This window comes from Fusarium tjaetaba (assembly GCF_013396195.1).
Source record: "Fusarium tjaetaba strain NRRL 66243 chromosome Unknown NRRL66243_c0000200, whole genome shotgun sequence".
In the NCBI taxonomy this organism is placed as follows: domain Eukaryota; kingdom Fungi; phylum Ascomycota; class Sordariomycetes; order Hypocreales; family Nectriaceae; genus Fusarium; species Fusarium tjaetaba.
In genome coordinates this window covers 1-19172 of record NW_023501396.1, presented here as the reverse complement: position 1 = coordinate 19172, position 19172 = coordinate 1, and the positions used below count along the sequence as shown (strand labels likewise).

General features: G+C 48.8%; 6 protein-coding genes across 6 annotated transcripts; 3 read left to right on the top strand and 3 right to left on the bottom strand.

Annotated features, from left to right (window-relative positions):
• Positions 1–262: 262 nt before the first annotated feature.
• On the top strand, positions 263–2145 carry FTJAE_9009 (large neutral amino acid transporter; the record flags this gene model as incomplete). Its single annotated transcript, XM_037355886.1, has 2 exons — positions 263–1267; positions 1318–2145. The coding sequence occupies 2 exons, from the start codon at positions 263–265 to the stop codon at positions 2143–2145; spliced, it is 1833 nt and encodes a 610-aa protein (XP_037203894.1).
• A 645-nt stretch (positions 2146–2790) lies between these two features.
• Positions 2791–4380, bottom strand: FTJAE_9008 (formate dehydrogenase; the record flags this gene model as incomplete). The annotated part of the gene is made up of 3 exons (XM_037355885.1): positions 2791–3837; positions 4267–4314; positions 4378–4380. 3 exons carry the CDS (start codon positions 4378–4380, stop codon positions 2791–2793), a joined length of 1098 nt encoding a protein of 365 aa, XP_037203893.1.
• Positions 4381–7160: 2780 nt separating this feature from the next.
• FTJAE_9007 (uncharacterized protein) lies at positions 7161–10061 on the bottom strand (the record flags this gene model as incomplete). Its single annotated transcript, XM_037355884.1, has 1 exon — positions 7161–10061. The coding sequence occupies one exon, from the start codon at positions 10059–10061 to the stop codon at positions 7161–7163; it is 2901 nt and encodes a 966-aa protein (XP_037203892.1).
• A 1108-nt stretch (positions 10062–11169) lies between these two features.
• Positions 11170–12764, top strand: FTJAE_9006 (uncharacterized protein; the record flags this gene model as incomplete). The annotated part of the gene is made up of 3 exons (XM_037355883.1): positions 11170–11662; positions 11768–12607; positions 12667–12764. The coding sequence occupies 3 exons, from the start codon at positions 11170–11172 to the stop codon at positions 12762–12764; spliced, it is 1431 nt and encodes a 476-aa protein (XP_037203891.1).
• A 406-nt stretch (positions 12765–13170) lies between these two features.
• Positions 13171–13992, bottom strand: FTJAE_9005 (krueppel-like factor 11; the record flags this gene model as incomplete). The annotated part of the gene is made up of 3 exons (XM_037355882.1): positions 13171–13470; positions 13528–13823; positions 13911–13992. The coding sequence occupies 3 exons, from the start codon at positions 13990–13992 to the stop codon at positions 13171–13173; spliced, it is 678 nt and encodes a 225-aa protein (XP_037203890.1).
• A 2302-nt stretch (positions 13993–16294) lies between these two features.
• FTJAE_9004 (uncharacterized protein) lies at positions 16295–17008 on the top strand (the record flags this gene model as incomplete). The annotated part of the gene is made up of 1 exon (XM_037355881.1): positions 16295–17008. The coding sequence occupies one exon, from the start codon at positions 16295–16297 to the stop codon at positions 17006–17008; it is 714 nt and encodes a 237-aa protein (XP_037203889.1).
• Positions 17009–19172: the final 2164 nt, after the last annotated feature.

The following is a 19172-nucleotide window of genomic DNA, read 5'->3' as shown; positions in this document are numbered from 1 at the left end:
AACCTCGACCCTTCAAAAAGGCTTCAAAACAACTACCGACCACTCAGATCTCTACGTCACAGATCTTGCTTCCTCACATCCTTCGGCGCCGATCGCTCAACACTATTCATTCTAAGTTTGCGCGACAACGAACTGCGATGCGCATTAGTCTTTAACAGCTGGTATACTCGAATTGAATACTCTCGGTTCCTCGATTTTGGCGGATTGGTCGATTAACTAGTCGCTGGGAAGAGGGGGAAAGGACAACTACACAGACACCACAATGGCGCGGCCCTACGGACTCCCGTCGAATACGAGAGACTCGCTGGAGCTCGCTTCCTTAGCCAGCTCAAGTCAGCTCAACGAAGAGGGGGCTACAGAGATCTCGTCAAGGCCCAGCATATCGTCGTCGCGGAGACTGTCACTCGAACAAGATGACCCCCTCGACAGTGCCAATCCTGCAAACAGGATGAACCGATCGTACTCAGTGTCCTCAGCTTTTGACTTCTCCGCCAATATGTTCCCTTTAAGCTCTACGGCTGGTGCCGAAGGTTACGCTCCCATTGGAGCACCAACATCAAGATCGAGGCCGAGCGGCGGCTTGGGAGGAGGATCGTTGGAGAAAAACAAGACTTTGACATACTTGAACGGATTGTCGCTGATAGTGGGACTTATTATCGGCTCAGGAATCTTCTCGTCGCCGGGATCTGTGAGCACAAGAGTTGGGTCGCCTGGTGCAGCGATCCTCGTCTGGATTATCGCCGGTATACTCGCTTGGACAGGCGCTGCATCGTACGCTGAGCTTGGAGGAGCGATTCCCCTCAATGGCGGCGCTCAAGTTTACTTGGCCAAGACATTTGGTGAGGTGATAGGCTTCCTCTTTACATGGGTTGCCATGTTGGTTCTTAAGCCCGGTAGTGCCGCTATCATCGCCATTATCATGGGCGAATACTTTGTTCGAGCCTTCATCGGTCCTGACGCTGAGCATGTAAGCCCTTGGATCAACAAGGCTGTTGCGCTTGTAGGGCTGTTCATTGTAACGTTCTTGAACTGTGTGTCTACAAAGCTCGGCACACGTGTCAACGATACGCTCATGTTTATGAAATTTATCGCTTTGCTGGGCGTCACCGTCACTGGTGTTGTTGTTGCCATCACAGGAAAGACCCTCAAGGGCAAGTCGGAAGTTGAGTGGAAGCCGCATCAGCTTTTTGAAAACACATCGACCGACATGTCTGCTTGGGCTCTCGCCCTTTATGCCGGTCTTTGGGCATATGATGGCTGGGACAATGTGAGTTGTAATGATCAAGTTTACAAGGCTAGATAACTAATATAGTCCAGACAAATTACGTCGTTGGGGAGTTCAAGAACCCAACCAAAGACCTACCTCGAGTCATCCACACAGCCATGCCTCTGGTCATCCTCTGTTATGTGCTAGCAAACATAGCCTACTTCCTTGTCCTTCCTCTCGAGAGCATGGATGGGTCCAACACAGTAGCTGTCATGTTTGGCAACCGAGTGTTTGGTTCTGTAGGCTCACTTATTCTCGCGCTCATCGTTAGCGCTAGTTGTTTCGGTGCCCTCAACTCTTCGACTTTCACCTCTAGTCGTTTGGCATATGTGGCTGGGAAAGAGGGCTACATTCCTTCGATCTTTGGCACTATTGGTATTGGGGGCAGCCCGCACGAGCATGAGCTCAGCACACAGCGTACCCGAAGCTGGTTCACGCGTAAGATGCGCAGAATGTTCGGCGATGAAGATGCTGGATTGTTTTATACGCCAGTCTATGCCCTAATTCTCAACGCTGTTCTTACAGTTGGTTACGTGGTCGTTGGCGAGTTCAGCACTCTCGTCACCTTTTATGGCGTTGCAGGCTACACATTCTATTTCCTCACAGTCCTGGGTCTGATCATCCTGCGCGTGCGAGAGCCGGGACTGGCACGACCATACAAGACCTGGATCACGACGCCTATTATTTTTTGCTGCGTTAGTCTCTTCCTCCTCAGCCGCGCTGTCTTTGCACAGCCTTTCCAGACTATCGCCGTCGTGTTCTTCGTGGTAGCTGGTGTACCTGTTTATTTCTGGCGCATTAGAGGGCGAGACGAGCAGGTCTTGAGACGGAGAGGACAGCCCAGCGAGGAAAAGAAGTGGTGGCAATTCTGGAAATGATTGAAAAGTATAGCATGGATTTGGAGTTGGCAGCGAATTCATATCATGAATGGTAAAATCATGGTCAGCCATATAGCGCTTGATGATGGCTCATAACGAAGCATACCAAAAATAGTGAGAAATTCTGTATTAATAGCAAAGTAAAAAGACAACGAACAGCAGCATATTTCTGCTTGGCTTCAGTTTAGCAGCAGTCATTATGAGAGAATGTGTAAAATGTCTGACGACGTGCAGATAGCCCGATGCCTGCTGCATTGGTGATTATAGGAACCAAGAAGGAGAATCAAAAGATAGGACACATGTGATTTATTCTGACAAAGGTGATTCATGTATATGTGTTATATCAACTGTCGCCCTCAGTTTTTCGGCAAGTATTTATCGGATATTGAAAGGTTCATGTCTGTCCCAAATATTTCATGCTATTTGATGGAGATCATCAAGTAAACTCATTGGTAGTTTGATAGATTAACGTAGGCTTTTCACGGCATCTTGTTAGGGTCACTGAAGACAAGACAAAAGGAGGTAGAACTTTAACAAATTGTATTATCTGCAACGCTGATTGCTTTTGACCCGCGTCTATAATGCAGTTGTTGTAAAACTAATCATCATCATGTACAAATCATTTCTTCCATTCTCTCAATACATTTATTTCTTCTCACGCTGACCATAGGCCTTGGTGGCATAGTCACCCTGGTGGACGATAAGATCCTCAGGCTTGTAGTCGTGGCGGCCAGACAGGTAAGAGTCGATGATGGCCTTGGTACCGTTGGCATATCGGATCTGAGCGTCCAGAGAAGTACCGGACATGTGAGGAACCATGGCGTTACCGCCACCCCAGTTGTTCTTGGCGGTTCGTAGAGGGTGCTCCTTGGGAGCGGGCTGGTGGTCCCAGACATCACCACCGTAACCGGCGAGGTGACCAGACTTGAGAGCGGCAGCAACGTCCTCCTTGACGACGATGGCACCACGGGCAGTGTTGACGAGGTAAGAGCCCTTCTTCATCTTGGCGATGAGGTCCTTGTTGAAGAGACCCTTGGTCTTCTCGTGGAGAGGGCAGTTGATGGTGACGATATCACACTGAGCGAGCATCTCCTCGAGGGTGTCGACACGGCGGCAGCCAATCTCCTTCTCCTTCTCGGGAGAAAGGGGTTGGTAATCGAAGTAGAGGAGCTCCTTGCAGTCGAAGGGCTTGAGGCGGCGGAGGACACGCTCACCAATGCGGCCGACAGCGACGGTACCGACAACCTTGCCCTCAAGATCGAACTCCTGCTTGGCAGCGTGGGCAACGTTCCAGTCACCGGCCTCGATCTGCTCGTGGGCAGGGACGAAGTTGCGGACAAGGACAAGGATGGTCATGAGAACGTGCTCAGCAACGGAGACGACGTTGGAGCCAGTGACCTCAGCAACGGTGATACCGCCGTTGGTCTTGTTGGCAGCGTTGAGGTCGACGTGGTCAGAGCCGATACCAGCAGTGACAGCGAGCTTGAGCTTCTTGGCGCGAGCCAGACGCTCGGCAGTCAGGTAACCGGGGTGGAAGGGAGTGGTGATGATGATCTCAGCATCCTCGAGCTCCTTGTCGAAGGTAGAGCCCTCATCGTCCTTGTCGGATGTGGTGACGAGAGTGTGACCTTGGTCCTCGAGCCACTTGCGGATACCGAGCTCGTTCTCAGTGGTACCGAGAAGGAGGGGTTGCTATGAGACATGTTAGTTGCCATGAAATCAATTGGCTGAGGAGAAGTGATTTGAAGAGTGATTGAGGGGTTGATGATGCAGTGTTCAGACATTGGGTGTAAGTTGGGTTGCATTGTTGCTCAGACCCATGCATTGTATACCACAAGAGTGACACAAGCTAAACAATGCCACCCAACTATCACTTCTCGATGTCTTTGCATGTTGCCCAGACGTTGCCCCGCATCATTGGGCTGGATGTGGCTGATTCTCATGTAGTGAGACCATTTCCCCGCGTTTGAGATCGACAAGCGCGGAAGGATGGTGTGTGGAGAGTTGTTTGTGGTTGTCGGTAGATATGAGAGTTGAAGGCAGAATCAACGACCATTGGAGATGGTTGATAGAGAATCAAGAGGAATTGGGTTGAGATAATGAAAGTGGTAAAAGACATACATCCTTGGCGTGCTGGCCACCGTCGTAGAGAACTGCAAGAACCTTGACCTGTTTGATGTGTTAGTTGAGGCTCAAGAGGATATAGAGATGTAGATGGAGAGGAATGCTTACCATTTTGGCGGTTGTGAAAAGGGTTTATTGGTTAGAGGAGGAAATAAGAGAAGAAGGAAGAAAGATGATGATGATGATGATGATGAGAGTGAGGAGGAGAGAAAGTAGGATATCGAGGGTCCAATGCCAGATATTTATGCTCTGGAAATGAACGCGCCATGGCTATGTATCTTGTCACCAAGTAACGGGCACCGGCGTCTGATCGAGCCTGTTACAACGATGTATGCTCTCCACAGTTAGGGAGACAAGACAAAAGATGGCACAGCCAAGGTTCCACGTCTCACGCACACTCACACAAGCACCGTAGCAAGCGTAGTGCTGCGCTGTAATGCTTGCGTTCTCGCCATGAACGGAACTGGAACCGTGGCACGGGCAGGGGCCGGTGTCTCTCAGACAGCGAATCTCCATCGATCCCGCGAACCCCGAAGGTGTCGGCATCTGAGGGGGGTCCCATGGAGAACCTACTCTATCAGCTGTGGGCGTCAAAGTCTGGAAGCATTCTCCATCTCGATAGGTTCTCTGCGGAGGCGACAAGCGCCGAAACTGGCAGCCGCAACGAGACCGGACATTGAGTATCGAACTGTCAATTCCATCAGGTACTTGATCAGGCTGCTATTTCGAGTGTCTGTGGTCTGTACAATTCACGGTGACCGGCCTGTAACCCGCTGGATGCCGTCCCAACTAACACGCTCGCAGCCGTAGAGAGCGGGGGAGGGGGAGTAGGGAGCGCGTGCGACCACACACTTGGAGGGGTCTTACTCGAAGAGGAAAGTATGGGCAAATGGGCGAGAAGCTCCTCATCCATGATACGGGGCATATCTCGGTGTTCGGTGTTGGTTTGACTGGGGGAGAAGCTCGAGAAGGGCAAAGTGGAGGATAAGAGCTAGAGCTGTAGACCAATCGCGTGTGGTCATCTTGCTTCAGGCGGGGTCTCCAAGGTTGCCTCTTTCGGCACCCACAGAGCGGGGTTAAAGCCAACCTCTTCAAGTAACGGCAGCTACGGTGTAAATCTCCGTCTTTAGGTATATTCTGCTGTCAAAAAAAAGATCAATCAAAAATAAAGGTGATGCTGTGTCTCCAAGGGACTCCAATTGGGAGAAAATCAAGTTAGTCTGCCTCTTGGAGAAGAATGGAACATTCTAGGGAAACATTGTCCGAGGCGATGCGATGTGATACTGACGATGGTGTAAGTGGGGGACATGCTTATGATGGATGGATGATGCCGTAACAACTACAACTACACCACAGCAACCGTACCTAAACGACTTGCTATTGAGTAATTGGGCTCCAATTATCGCTACGGAGTCGTCAACTGTGGAAAACTGCTACATACTACTCGGAACCTGTTATCAATGATGCAGTTGTCCACAGATGGACCGACTCTCCACTGAGGCTCTGATATCGTACGTAGATTGCCTCATTTACACTTTACAAGGACTTGCTTGTCCCTCTTAATCGTTGACATCTCTGTATCTAGTATACTTTGACCGGTGACTGATACCTAGTAAGACTTCCATCGTCTCATGACTGCATACTATACCTTGTCACAAACTCATATGCCTCAAAATCTGAATTCCGTCGCTATTCGGTATCCCGCCATCCATCCGTTTTTAGCCCCCGAACCTCCTCCTGACCCATAACTCCGGCTACGGTCACGGATGCGGATGCGGGGTGGCCTCTTCCGCACTTTCATCTCCGGAGCTTCAATGAGATTCGACCAGAACCGCCACATGATGATAGCGACGAGGCCAAGCTTTTTCGGACTCGATCTGTTATGTTGGCCTGGTTGGTACAGTTGTTTTGCATCTCCAGTGTTTGCCTCTTTGGTTGTTTCCCTGCATGCTCATCTTCCTGAGCTTGAGAACCTGCAGGCAAAATAGCTCACGGTCAAAACATGCGTATAGCTTCACACGGCGACAGTAAACAGCTTAACATGAATAGCATAACCTACTCCGCACAACGCTATAGTAATTTATTGAATACGTCGTTATCTAAATGTATTCATTTCAAGAGAAGAGTACAACATCGAAATGGCGAAACTCAGTATTATATCCCCAAAAATATAAAGCATACTTGCCTACCCTGAATCTCCGGACCACCGGCCAGCCTCTGTTAAACCCTCAAGGTTCTTCTTCCTCATCCCCCTACCTCTCTTCTCCTCGTGATCCCATTCAGAATTTGTCCCACAACGCCGTATCATCTCCGACCTGTCACCCAAAACCCAAATTAGCGTAGTCTGAGGCTGCCAAAGTTGCCCCTGGCGTTAGTTATAGTGTTGGCGTTTCCCCCGCTGCCGGAGGTCGAAGCCGGCTTCGGGAATATCGTTCACATCCGTAGCAGCTCGGCGTCTAATAATGTTCTCGGATCAAGGAGTCACGCTTCATCGGCGAGGAAGGGTTGGAAGTTGACGAGGCTCAGTGAGATAACTTTGAATGGTTGAAGGGATTTCATTCTACCCGTGCTCTTCAGCTTCTAGCATAGAATTTCAGTTAAACTAACACCTTTTCCTCCATACTCCACGAGACCTCATTAACCATATCTTACAGCAAAATGAAATCCATTGTCCTAATTTTCATCGCAGAATGTCGTTCCATCCATATTGCTTGGATGTCGAGCCCCAGACCGTGATGCCGTCCCACAATCCGTCTACCTCTTTATCCCATCCGTAAAGCGCCAGCCCATAAATCATACCATACCTATCATAAAATAAACCCAACCTAACTCTGCCCAGTCGTTATGAAGAAAATACGACGACATTAGACCGTACCTTGTAACAAATGAACTTACATCATAAACCCAAATAACAGAGGGGCTGGTATCGGTATGGGAGCTCCATCATCATAGTCATCAAAATCACTCGAGTTTCCCTCACCCCATCCGTCTTCTTCATCTTGCTCCCCTTGATCATTTTCATCATCTTCATCTTCATCTTCATCCCCATCCTCTCCGCCCATGTAGGGAGGAAAAAGCTCGAATGGAACTCCATCGCTATCGACGTCATAGTAATCTGAATGATCGTCAATCTCATCACTGACAGAGCCATATTCGAAGTCTTCCCCTTCCTCGTCCTCTTCCTCGCCCTTGTCCTCTTCCTCGCCCTTGTCCTCTTCCTCGCCCTTGTCCTCTTCCTCGCCCTTGTCCTCATCACCCAATCCAATATTAGCAGCGACTATATCCGTGACTGAGGGCTCCACATAGGCTATGTCGAAGGCCTCCAGGACCTTTCGCCCCTCGACTTTCAAGACCTCGGATTTCGGTATCGCTTGCTTCACGAGTTCTTTGACATCTTCATCATCAAGCGTTGTGACATCAGTTCGGAGACCAGCTGAAATCAGCCGGCTGGTAAATGTCCAGTTGAGTGTTGGTACACGATCATCTGGTCTTCCGACAAGAACCCTGCTTGGATCGGGCTGCCATTTTATAAGAGATGACCAGCATTCTCGATGTAGCCTCTCTGGTTTGTCGCGCAACGCGTGCGGATGTTTGGCAAGAAGTTGACATGTCTGTGGCTGATAGTCATGAGTTATGGTATACATGAAAGCACCATCAGGCATGGCTTTTGTAGGCATATGGATGTCAGCACCCCCATTTACAAGGACAGGTGTTGTCCGCCAACAAGACCCAGATCTGAAACTATAATACAACGGTGGCTCACCCTCGAAGAGCTCATTCGGGTCTTGGCCGCGATCAAGAAGCACTTGGATCAGGCTCGATGGCTCGTCGGCAATCGGAGAAGGCTTCTCCAAGCACCGATAGATTAACCCCTTACGGAACACGCTCGGGGTTGGCACCGACCTCATCAAGTCGGCGGCTCGGGTCCAGAGCTGCTTGTTCAGAGCTGTTTTGAGAAGGTCCACCAGGAAGCCCTCGGAGGGACCTGAAATGCCGTACTTGGCGTGATCGATGTGCAATATGAAATCCGTCTTTCCATCATCATACGGTTCGTGGACGAATATTGAGAGAAGTCTTTCCAGATCACCCTTTTCTGGCCGTCCACCGTTCTCAATGATCGCTCTAGCGATATTCAAGTTTCCATGAATGATGGCCTCTGTGAATGGACGGCTGGCAGCAACACCCTTTTCGTTTGGGTCAGCACCATGCTCGATAAGAAGCTTGGCTAGAATGGCGTGCTGATTATCCCATTCACGGTTGAAGTAGGGTTCGCATTGCCGTGTGCAGATAATGTTGAGTGGTGTAATCTCGTCTCTCGAATCTTCCAATGTGGCCCCTGCATCAAGCAGCAGCTTGGCAGAATCGTACAAACCCAGAATAGCAGAGCCTTCGGCGGTCTCACCGACCCTCGCAAGTGCAGACAGGCCTTCATTGTCTACCGCGTTAACGTTGGCACCGCCTTCAAGCAATGCTTGCATTGCATCTGTGTTGCAGCTCGCGCTCGCCACCATCAATGGTGTCATTCCAAGTAGGGTTTCCCGCGCATCGACATCGAAACCCTTAGTAATGAATTTCTGAATGATTTCAGCCTCGGAGACCTTGCTAGGTTTCTTCGGAGGAGATCCGAGGGGGTCAAAAAAGTCTTCTGGCCGGAGGTGACGAGGTCCGAGAATCAGGTGAAGAATACTGAATTGATGTACAGATAGTGCCGTGACATTTGAACCCAAATCAACGAGTCTTGCGGCGTCATCGAAGCGACGTGAGAAACATGCCATCATGAGGGGCGTCAATCCCGTCTCAATGAGTCTCTTATCAATATCGGCACCATGTTCAAGGAGATATGGGACTACGGTATCCCAGTGTCCATGCCATGTTGCTTGAAATAGAGGTGTTCCCATAAATGGACCTTCGACGTCGATGTCTTCTTGATACTTTTCGTCAATGAGAAACTCGATGAGATCCATCATGTTCATTCTCGCAGCGTGATGTAGTGCGGTGAGTTTGAATCTGCTCGAGTCCACGGGGGTGTCATCCTGTCGCCATGCGAGCGGTTCCAGCTCGAAGTCTATTCCCTGATAGATGACCGGCGACGCTCCACGCTTCAGTAAAAACTTTGCCGTTTCGAGTTCCTCATGGCATATGGCGACATGTAAAGGTGTCCAGTTTCCTCCATGTAAATCCTCGAGCTCTCCTTCATCTACAGCTGGAGACTCGGAGAAAGCTTCCATGGGCAGATGTGGACGACACAAGCACACGCCCCACGAAGGGGCATCTATAGGAGCACCCGCCTCGAGGAGAATTTCAATCATATCGATCCGCCCCTTACTCGCAGCAACATGTATGGGCTCCCATCTGCAATCGCTGAATATGCCGTCGTCGCAACCGCCTATGAAGCAATCGCACGTGTCGTGTGACACATATGATGCGTCCAAATCAACTGAGTGGTCATCGTCCTGAACCCTCCAAACAGGGTCGTCGTAGTAATTCGAATGATAGTTGTACCACTTATGCTTAGTGCTAATGCGTGGTTTGGGTCGGTGGGTAAAGGCTACCCGTGAAGGGTCAACGCCAGCCTCGAGAGCACGGCGCAAGATATTGATGTCTCCATGTTCGACAGCCCAATGTATGGCACCCGGTCTATCCGATCGAGCTTCGCGTTTCCAGAGAATCGGGCTGGCGATATCGTAGCAGTGCTGGTTGGCTCTTGATAAGCTAGCTATATCATATTTCTTGACCAAGAAGCCGGCGATATTACAGAGGACCTCGTTTGGCAGCCTGTCCAGCGAAAGCATGGTGGGCGAGCTACCTGGGGCGACGAGGGGCCTGGAGAAGAGGATGATGCAGGGAAAGAAAAGTTAGGGTATGACTGAGTATGAGGGGGAGCTGTAGCTCATGTCTAATAACTATGTAATAAATAATCCATGGCAGTGGAATTTCTCGATTTTCCCGAAGTGGACCTGTTTGGCGAAGCTCTCGCATCACGCCAAAGCTGGACGAGCCAACCAGATCGAGATTTGCCGACTTTAGCGGAGTTCGCTACGCATCTAGCGCCATCAGCCCTGTCCCTGGTCAACTGAAGCACTGTCCATTCGTTCCATGTTTTTGGTAGGTCCCAATACCTCGGGAGCATGCATTGTTTCATCTGGAGGAATTTAGCACTTGAGATGGAAAACGAGAAACATTTACATCTTTTGTATCGACCTATAGCAACGGATATAATTGCTCTTCATCGTTCCCGTTATACCCGCTACCTTGTGGTCCAGAAGTGTCAGCGTCTGAGTGCTATGCACGGCTTGACCCACACTTAAATCGTACATTTTTTAATACCTTAGTCAAGACATTCATTGGATTGAATAGTTGGTCCAGTAGGTTTGGTTGAAACATGGGTCCATCATAGAATCAATGGGCTCAGATATTTCCGTGTCAATTGGAAACGTTGAAGAAAGAAAAGGCAATTTAGCCCTGGAGCTGGCTCATTTACTTGGCACAGACCCAACAAGTTTGGTCATCCAGTGACTCTGAGATACTCCCCTTTCACCGATCTTCATCGATGTGCATGTTGCTCTTGGTGGATTTGCACACGTTCTCCCATATGCGCCCTGGAATATAATTTATGGTTTTTCCACTTTCTCTGTGCTTTGTAAAGCCAGGGGATAGTTTGTGATAACCGGGGGCAACCCAGCCTCAATATAGACCACACTCGGCCCATTCTGCCTTAGACTTACAACGGGAAGCCAACCAACATGAAATGGAGGGTACAAACACAAGGCTATACGCCCTCACCCAAAAGTCAAAATGAAATAACAGAGCGAAGCAACATTATATAAAGTTGATGCCTACCTCCCTTTCATAGAAGGTTCCTACTACTCTATCTATACTCCTGTATTGACTATGAACACAATGGGTGTTGGACCGCCTCGTCTGGACAAATACAGCAGGATTCTCTCACGTCTTTTTGAGAATCTCGCACTGTTTCATATTCTCAAAGGCATTGATGGTCCTCATATGGTCACCGCCTATGCCCCAACTGATGTCCGAGGTATCAGACGCAGGTTCCTCAAAAACTTGTGTTTCATCTGCGATTATCGAAAGGGCGGAGACACTACTACTTCAATTGCTCTAGAATCCCAGACAAACGAGATTATTCTCTGGGTTGCAGCGAACTTTACGCCACAAAATAAAGTCATTCCGTTCCTGAACGATATTCTTCAACAGCTCCAAAGGGACCCGAAAGGGACCGAGGAAGAACGAGAAAGGCTGAGACAGAAGTTGACAAAGAAATGCATTGACTTTGCAGCCCCAAGGCTGAAGAAAGAGTGCAAGCTATTGTGGCGGGCTACTCGTTACTGCGAAAGGTATCTGCAAGAAAATGCCACAACTGTCCAAGGAGCTGGTAAGTTAAGCCATAACAACAGCAGGAGGCATAGTTAACCAGGGATATCCATAGAGAGAAGATCCCTCCTAGAGTGGCTACCTCGATTCTCTGACACTAATACAGACACTCTAGCCCTTTGTCAAACTGCTTACGATTCTCGACATGATCTTCAGATGTCGAGCCTTGAGTCTCTGAGTAGAGAGCTTGATGTTGCACCTCGAGAAACTGCAATGAACATCAAGGCAGTCAGACATTTGATAGGTCGTCTTGCCGAAAGAATCCGCATACCAGCACTCCTGATCGACGATTTTATCAAGTTAGGACCATTGTTCACCTCCTATGAGATCAAGAAAGTTCAGGCCCCTATCCCAGCAATTGTTCCACCAGCGGATGGGCTCAGAAACCTGAACTCGATATTGAAAAGAATACTACGGCCTGGGGATCCCCGCCTCAAGGATATGCAAAGCCATCTCGCTCTTTTAGATGGGCCACTACAATTGGAAGAGACCATTAGATCCATGTACGACGAGGATAACGGCCAAGTACGTGTGCACTCGGAAATTCAGGTACTAGAAGAATTCCATCGGAACCAACGCAGCTTCGTCGGTGGCGATCGCTACATAGCATGCAGCAAGCTTGCATGTCTATGCTGCAAATTCTACTTTAAGCACCACCCTGGAAGGTTCGAGGAGCCCGAGTCTCATCAGAAAGCGTACCTGAACTGGAGACCTATTGAGTTGCCAGGCGGATGGAAGAATGAGCACTGGCTGGATCAGCGTAAGGCCTTGGCAATGCTTAGTAGTGAGCTGAGTACAGCAGTTGAACAGCAGATCGAAACTCAGCAAGGGCCTACCCCATGGCAGCCGGACTCTGTAACGAATATCACCGAGACTATGAGCACTACAAGCCTCGGCGAGGTTGAAAATGACGAAGTCTTGGGAATCGGTGATGGATGGAGTGATGGTGAGTTTATCACAGATTACGCCAGTTGTCGCACGGTATATTGACACCAACACTAACAGATTCTGCCTCATTGGCACACATAAATGAAGATGAGTTCAGCGATGAAAGTGAGGATAGTGATAACGACTCGGATGGAGGTGTAGGATTGGATGCCTGAAGTGATAGGAGTGTGTATCTAGAATTTTAGTCGACTACTAACATTAACAAATTGGACATTTAGAAAGAAACCAGCAATGAATTAATAAAAAGTTAAGTTTACTCTGGCAGCATGCTATTGAAAGGACCGACTAGCTACGACGCTTCCTCTCCCTTTTCTTTCCACGATGTGCCTCCCGCTCATGCCTACTCAAGTTGTACTTCCTGGTAAACCACTCATTGCATAACAAACATTGGAAGGTCTTCCGGGAGCGGTGCGTCTGATAGTGACGCTTCATGTCCTTCTGCCAAACATCTGTATAGCTACAGCCAGGCCAGGAACAGTGAACAGGTCTGGTATGAGTTCGAAGATGGTTGCTGAGTTCTCGTTAGTAACGTGGGCATAGAGAATCACGGGATCCCAAGACTCACTTCCGCTTGCGATTCTCGCTGAAGGATTTATCGCATTCGGGCCAGTTGCAGAAAAATATTCCATTTCTTGCAAACTCATCACTTTTCAAACGAATGATGGTATCTTCTTCGAACCTTTCCTTGCTGCCCGTTTCTGAACTTGAACTGTTATCTGTCGAGGTCTCAGCAGGAGGAGAACCAAAGTCTGGGGAGATGAGGTCAAAAGATTGTATCTGAGTTCCGCCACTTCCTAAAGCCACAGGAGAGATTGCATCGAGGACTGTATCGTTCGACTGGCTGTATACAGAACCCGCACTCTATAGAGTGGATGTGGGTTCTGGAGAGCCAGAGAGCGATACATATCCTGGAATCACCTCATATGTGGATTCATGAAGATCGAGAAGAGATACAGGAGAGGACGAAAGGTCGAACTGAGCTGCTTCGATATCGCTGAGATGCGAATTCATCCCGATAATCGGCGCCGCGAAATCAAAGTCAGAGAGGCCGTCCACAGCTGAAGGTGCGGAGTCCATAGCCAAGTCGAGGACATCCTCTTGGTCCATCAAAGGGCCAAGAGAAATGATCTCCTGCGGCCATGAGTCCATGAGGCTCTGATCCACATCCTGCGAGTATGTCACTGTGGACAAGGCCTCGAAGTCTCTTGGAGACGCTAGATACAGGGCGGTGCAACGTCAGTACAGCGACTGGTGGAGTATTCCCCAAGTATAATGACTCGAGCTTGACACATTTAACTTACGGCTGAGTAAATTGTCCGAGCCTACGAAACTTAATTCCGTAGGCTCGTCCTGAATCTGGGGAAGTGATTGAGTATCGCTCATGAACTAGACGCTGTGAATGGGATTGGAAAGAGGGTGCGTTCACAAAGAAACTCGCAGACGAAGCGTTTCATTTTATACTCTGTTGTTGTTTTCTCTGTCTCATATACTCTCGGCATGGCTTAAAATGACACCTTGAGTAGGCTTTCTCGCAACCTCTTGGCACGGCAAGTTCCAATGATTGTCTCTCGACCCCTCAATTGTAGGCCAAAAGTCACGTTATTGGTATTTGATTGGCTATGTTTGTTGGTCGGAAGTGTAAAAATGCCCGCGCTAAGGGAGGCCTACCTTATCTTATTGGCTGATCAATGTGGTTGCATACAGAACTTTGGTTTATACGGCCCGGGCTGACGAGACGATATGTCTTGGAATGAACTCAATGAACTCGATGGATTTAATGGTGTACTCTAATTATCTGCCTTGGGAGTCTCCGACGGTTGCTTATTGGAGGTGACAGTAGCAAGGTAAACTTGTGCCTGGCGAAGTGTAATAAGCTGCAGCCAACACCTGTCAGTCTGACCACCACTTCCAACTGGGACTCTGGTTTTCCACGATATCAGACCTGGCGAGGGAATAGGACTTTTCGTCACCTCACCGCATTTACACCAAGAGAAGCAAGGCTTTATCTCTCAACCTAGCGCATAGACATTACAGTGCACCTCAACGATGTCATCAAGCCACAGCTTGGGGTAAAGTCACTACCTAAACCATAACAAGTGGAATACAAATGGAGAAACTCGTCAACTCGTCCAGGTCTAGACTGAAGACATTCTCCACAGCCAAACCACGCCGTTGAAGCCATGAGCGAGCCCGGTTCCTAGGCTAAGAGGAATTGAGGATACGGTTATCAAGAATAGACAATGACTAACCAAAGCCATTTCAAATCATGAGAGGTTTGCACTGACTAGCATATGATCATGATGGTGTTTCCACGTCTAAGGCACCACCAAGTAACGTTATGCTTCAATTAGTTGCATGATAGGACATCGAGATTGAGTTTACGTTTGGGAAAAAAAGCCCGCCCGAAAATCCCGACTTCCAGGATAGTATTCTGGAGGAATGTTGGTGATCTCATAGGAACAGGCCACACGTAATTGGGATCTGAACCACATTTATGATATAATTCACGATGCAGGACACGAAAGATCATCGCATTGACACATACAGAAAGACCCTGGTGATATCATCTCAAGGGATATGAAACCGCCATCTCGTAAAGATCTCAACAGATCAACAGAAACGTCATAAACGTTGACAGACAATGGACTAGTGAGTCAACCCCTGCGAACTGCAATGCCACGCGATGGAGCTCAACGTTTGACAAAACGGAATGACCATGAGGACCGCCATTTCGCGTAACATGAGGCTGAGGCCAGCCTCCGTCCTGTCAAACAAAGACCATCGTATCCTATTCCTTGGCATCGGTCTCGCCTGTGCATGTACATTGGCTAACTAATCCTTAGTCTTAGATCCACAGATTTGGGTTTTATCAGCGAGAAAAAAAAACCCCAATGGATATCGTAGCATGTGACGGAAGAATGGCATTTGAAGAGATAAAAAAAGAAGCTAATTATGGATATCGGATCTTCAATGATTGGACTGGGATCCTCTCATGTTTCGAAACAAGGGATTGAGCATCGCAATCTCTTGACGTCAGAAGAACTGGACCTTTTCATGACGATATTCATTTGCTGACTTGGGTGTGTTTGAGATTGTATAGTCGGTGTACTACCTATAATAGTATTTGTATAAGGTATCTCATCTCTGATACTGCCCGCTCAACATCGTGAATGGCACCAGTCTATCTGTCTGAGGTGTCCGGAGAGAAACACCCATCCAATGAAGTAGTCGCGGCAGGACCCTCGTATTAAAGGCCCCGACTTGGCTACAGCTGGGACTCCCCGCACCGGCGATCCCTCTAGCCATTCGCTAAACTCCCTGCAATCCACTGGAGCGGGTTCCACTCTGACCACAAATGGGCTCAATACCCACTGAGGGTCCGCTAGTCACCTCACGATGCTAGCCAGCCTGCCAGCCACTTCCAGGTTCTGATCGGCCAGCCCAGCTGTGATGGACCTCATCGTTACATCGGCTGAGCTGAGAACCAGGACGGACGATTTTGAGGCAAACATTTAAAACACTCGACCATCGCCCTTTTCTCTTTCTTGGTTTGTTCGTATCATCAATTCTCCTTCAAAGACTACAAACACAATAGACAAGACATTGACTTGATTCTTGTCATCCTCTTCCCGTCCTCCCTTCTCAGATTTTACCTCTCTCTGCATCAAAACTCTACCCAACAATCATGCTCACCTCAACCTTCTTCCTCAGCCTCCTCGGCCTTGCAGCGGCCTCACCAGTCCAGCCTCATATCAACGTGAACCCCAAATACCCTTCACGCTCGACATCAAAGGGCTTCAAGCTCGTCGTCAACGTCACAGACCACTCCAAGGACTTTGATCCCCCCATCCACAACACCGAGCTCACCAGCATCCACACCGGAGCCGGCCTCGCCCTCGTCGGAGTTATCGAGAAGGAAGGTCGTATCTTCTACCAAAACGGTACCAAGGAGGAGCGCCAAAACGGCGAGGCTACTGTCATCAGCGACGGTGGCACTCCCTTGACTCCCAATGGCATCGCTCTCGTGGCCGACAAGAAGAACAAGAACATTTTCGGTGCTACTCTCAACTTTGAGCCCGGCACACCCGGTGTTCAGTTGAACCAGCCCGAGGACCCCTACACATATCTGCTGCCCGAGACTTTTGTGGCGTGTAACAAGAGCTTGGAATACTACCAGGGCAAGCACTTCATCGTCATTGAGCAGGCACACCTCACCATCGACAAGAACAACAAGATCCAGCGCAACATCCCCAAGGGTTGTGCCCCCATCCGCCTCGTGCCCCAGTGTGCCGAGTTGGAAACTCTTCCTAAGGGATCGTACTCCAGCCACAAGTACGCCCTTGAGTCCAAGTGCTACAAGGATGTTTCCAAGATCCAGTGGAAGAAGTACAGCCCTTAATCTGGAATACCTTGGTGAACAATGAGATGGAATTAATGATGACGAAAGGATAATGATTGTTTTGAACAGCCAGCAGTACTAGGATTGGCATTAATAGCCTTAATAATGTATAACAATTATCTTTATGCCTAAAGGCTTGCTCTAACCGTGACCTAACTGTATCGTGAAATCACCTCAACACATCAGCGGTGAGGCATATGTGGGTATCACCACCTCACGCACAACTGGATCTAGACTCGCCAAGCAGTTGGGAAATCCGAGGCCACACAAGAACAAAGACTGCTTGTGGAACCATGACAGCTGCTTTTCCCGGCAACGGCGGGGAGACGATTTGGGAAGCGGACTGTCCCCGTAAAAGTCTATCATCAGGTGCTGCAGGCACATAAACTCAAACTCCACAAAGTCATTGTTTGTCCGTTAGCGGCTCATCTTTTGGACCAAAAGATAACCTTCATGTACCAAAACGGAAGAGGAACGTTGTCTTGAGTCAGTTGTTTTGCCACATGTGAACGATGTTTGCTACTGTCTATCCCTGTTTGTCAAGTTAAGTCATGATCAACCAAGTTTGCAACTTCACTTGGAAACGAGAATAGGCTTGTCTTCGACGGATTAAATCGGAAGTCTGGAAGTCTGGTGTCTCTGACCGATGGCAAAGCTGTGCTCGTTGCTGTCGAGGTGGAGGTTTGGGCTGGCACTGACACCCAACGGCTATGCAACGTCTACGCATATTGCAGGCGCCACGAAAGCCTAGGTATTTGGTTTATACTGTTTCCATTGCTACAGGACCCCTTATATCTAGACATATCTCAGAAACAGGGGAGTTGTCGCTAAGCTGAGTATGTATCCTCATGTTGTTGAGCTCCAACAAGAATATTGAATGAAGGTTTATGTGAACTTTACGTATTAAGTGAAGAAGAGGCAATCTTGGCCAGCATAAATTAATGGCTACGGCATAGATGGATCAAGCCCAAGTAATAAGAGTCCATAAGACAATACCAGACGCGCATTTCCGCTTTTAAACCCATTAAGCCCTAGTTCACCAACGTGATGTTATGATGAGCCCAACCATATACGAAGAGTATAGAAGCCAGCGACATATTGGCCTCTGACCAACTAGCATATGAAGAACATATGCTGGATGGCAAAGGCCAACTTGATGCCCACCTCTAACGTCTGCGGTGAAGGCTTATAGTTTATGGACGGCGAGGAATAAGGCGACGGCGAGCTTGTCGCTGCATCCTAAACAGGCATTATGCTCTTCAGTATACCAGCGGTGGATTTGCGAGGGTCAGAATCGTCGGCACTCTCGCCCGGAGTGTCGTCGGGGCAGCCCCAGTTTGCACCGTGGATCTGGTATGAGTCCCGTTTGAACATCGGTTCGCCTTTGGGCTTGAACTTCACCAGGCTAGGTAGGGTAATTTCTCCAGTTCGGGGTATTGCCGGGAGGAGGCCGCTTATTGTCTTCCTGTTGCCCATCTTAACACTGCAATACTGCCTATACAACGACTCGAGGAGGAGCCAAGAGTGGATGCGATATTGAGTGCAATACAGGGTGCCTGAGATAAAATTGTCAGTATATACAGGTAGATGCAAGTGAGGCAGGGCGGCGTTCCATGTATCTCCCACTCCCGCCCAACACCTAACTTCCTGCAGAATTGCAAAACAAAACAAAACATACCTACCGAGCCTGTGACTGGATACAGGCGCAGTTGTTGGACTGAACCAGCGACTCTGGACAACGACTTCTAATCGGCACTCGATATCTTTGAGTTGATTCAAATCACCATGCTTCACTAACGAGTTCGTCACCAGACTTGAACACTGTAAGTTCACTATTAACATGAGAAACTAACATCTAACCCTTTGAACAAGCATAGATCCCTTGGGATCCATAGCGATCAAGGTCAACTTTCGAAAACAATGTCGTTACAATGGAAATGGCCGTCATCGCCCCTGATGATTTGCAATAACTATGCCTTTTCCCCATCCTACCCCTTTTCTCCGCACCTTCATAACACAACTTTCATACCCATACGAGATACTTCGTATTACCAGACCAGCTGGTTAAAGCAGAGATATATCTTGTCTTTACAAGCAAGGCGGTACGATTTAGCTACGGATTAAAGCCATTCTAGGACGACCTGCACTCGGCCTTGGACTGCTT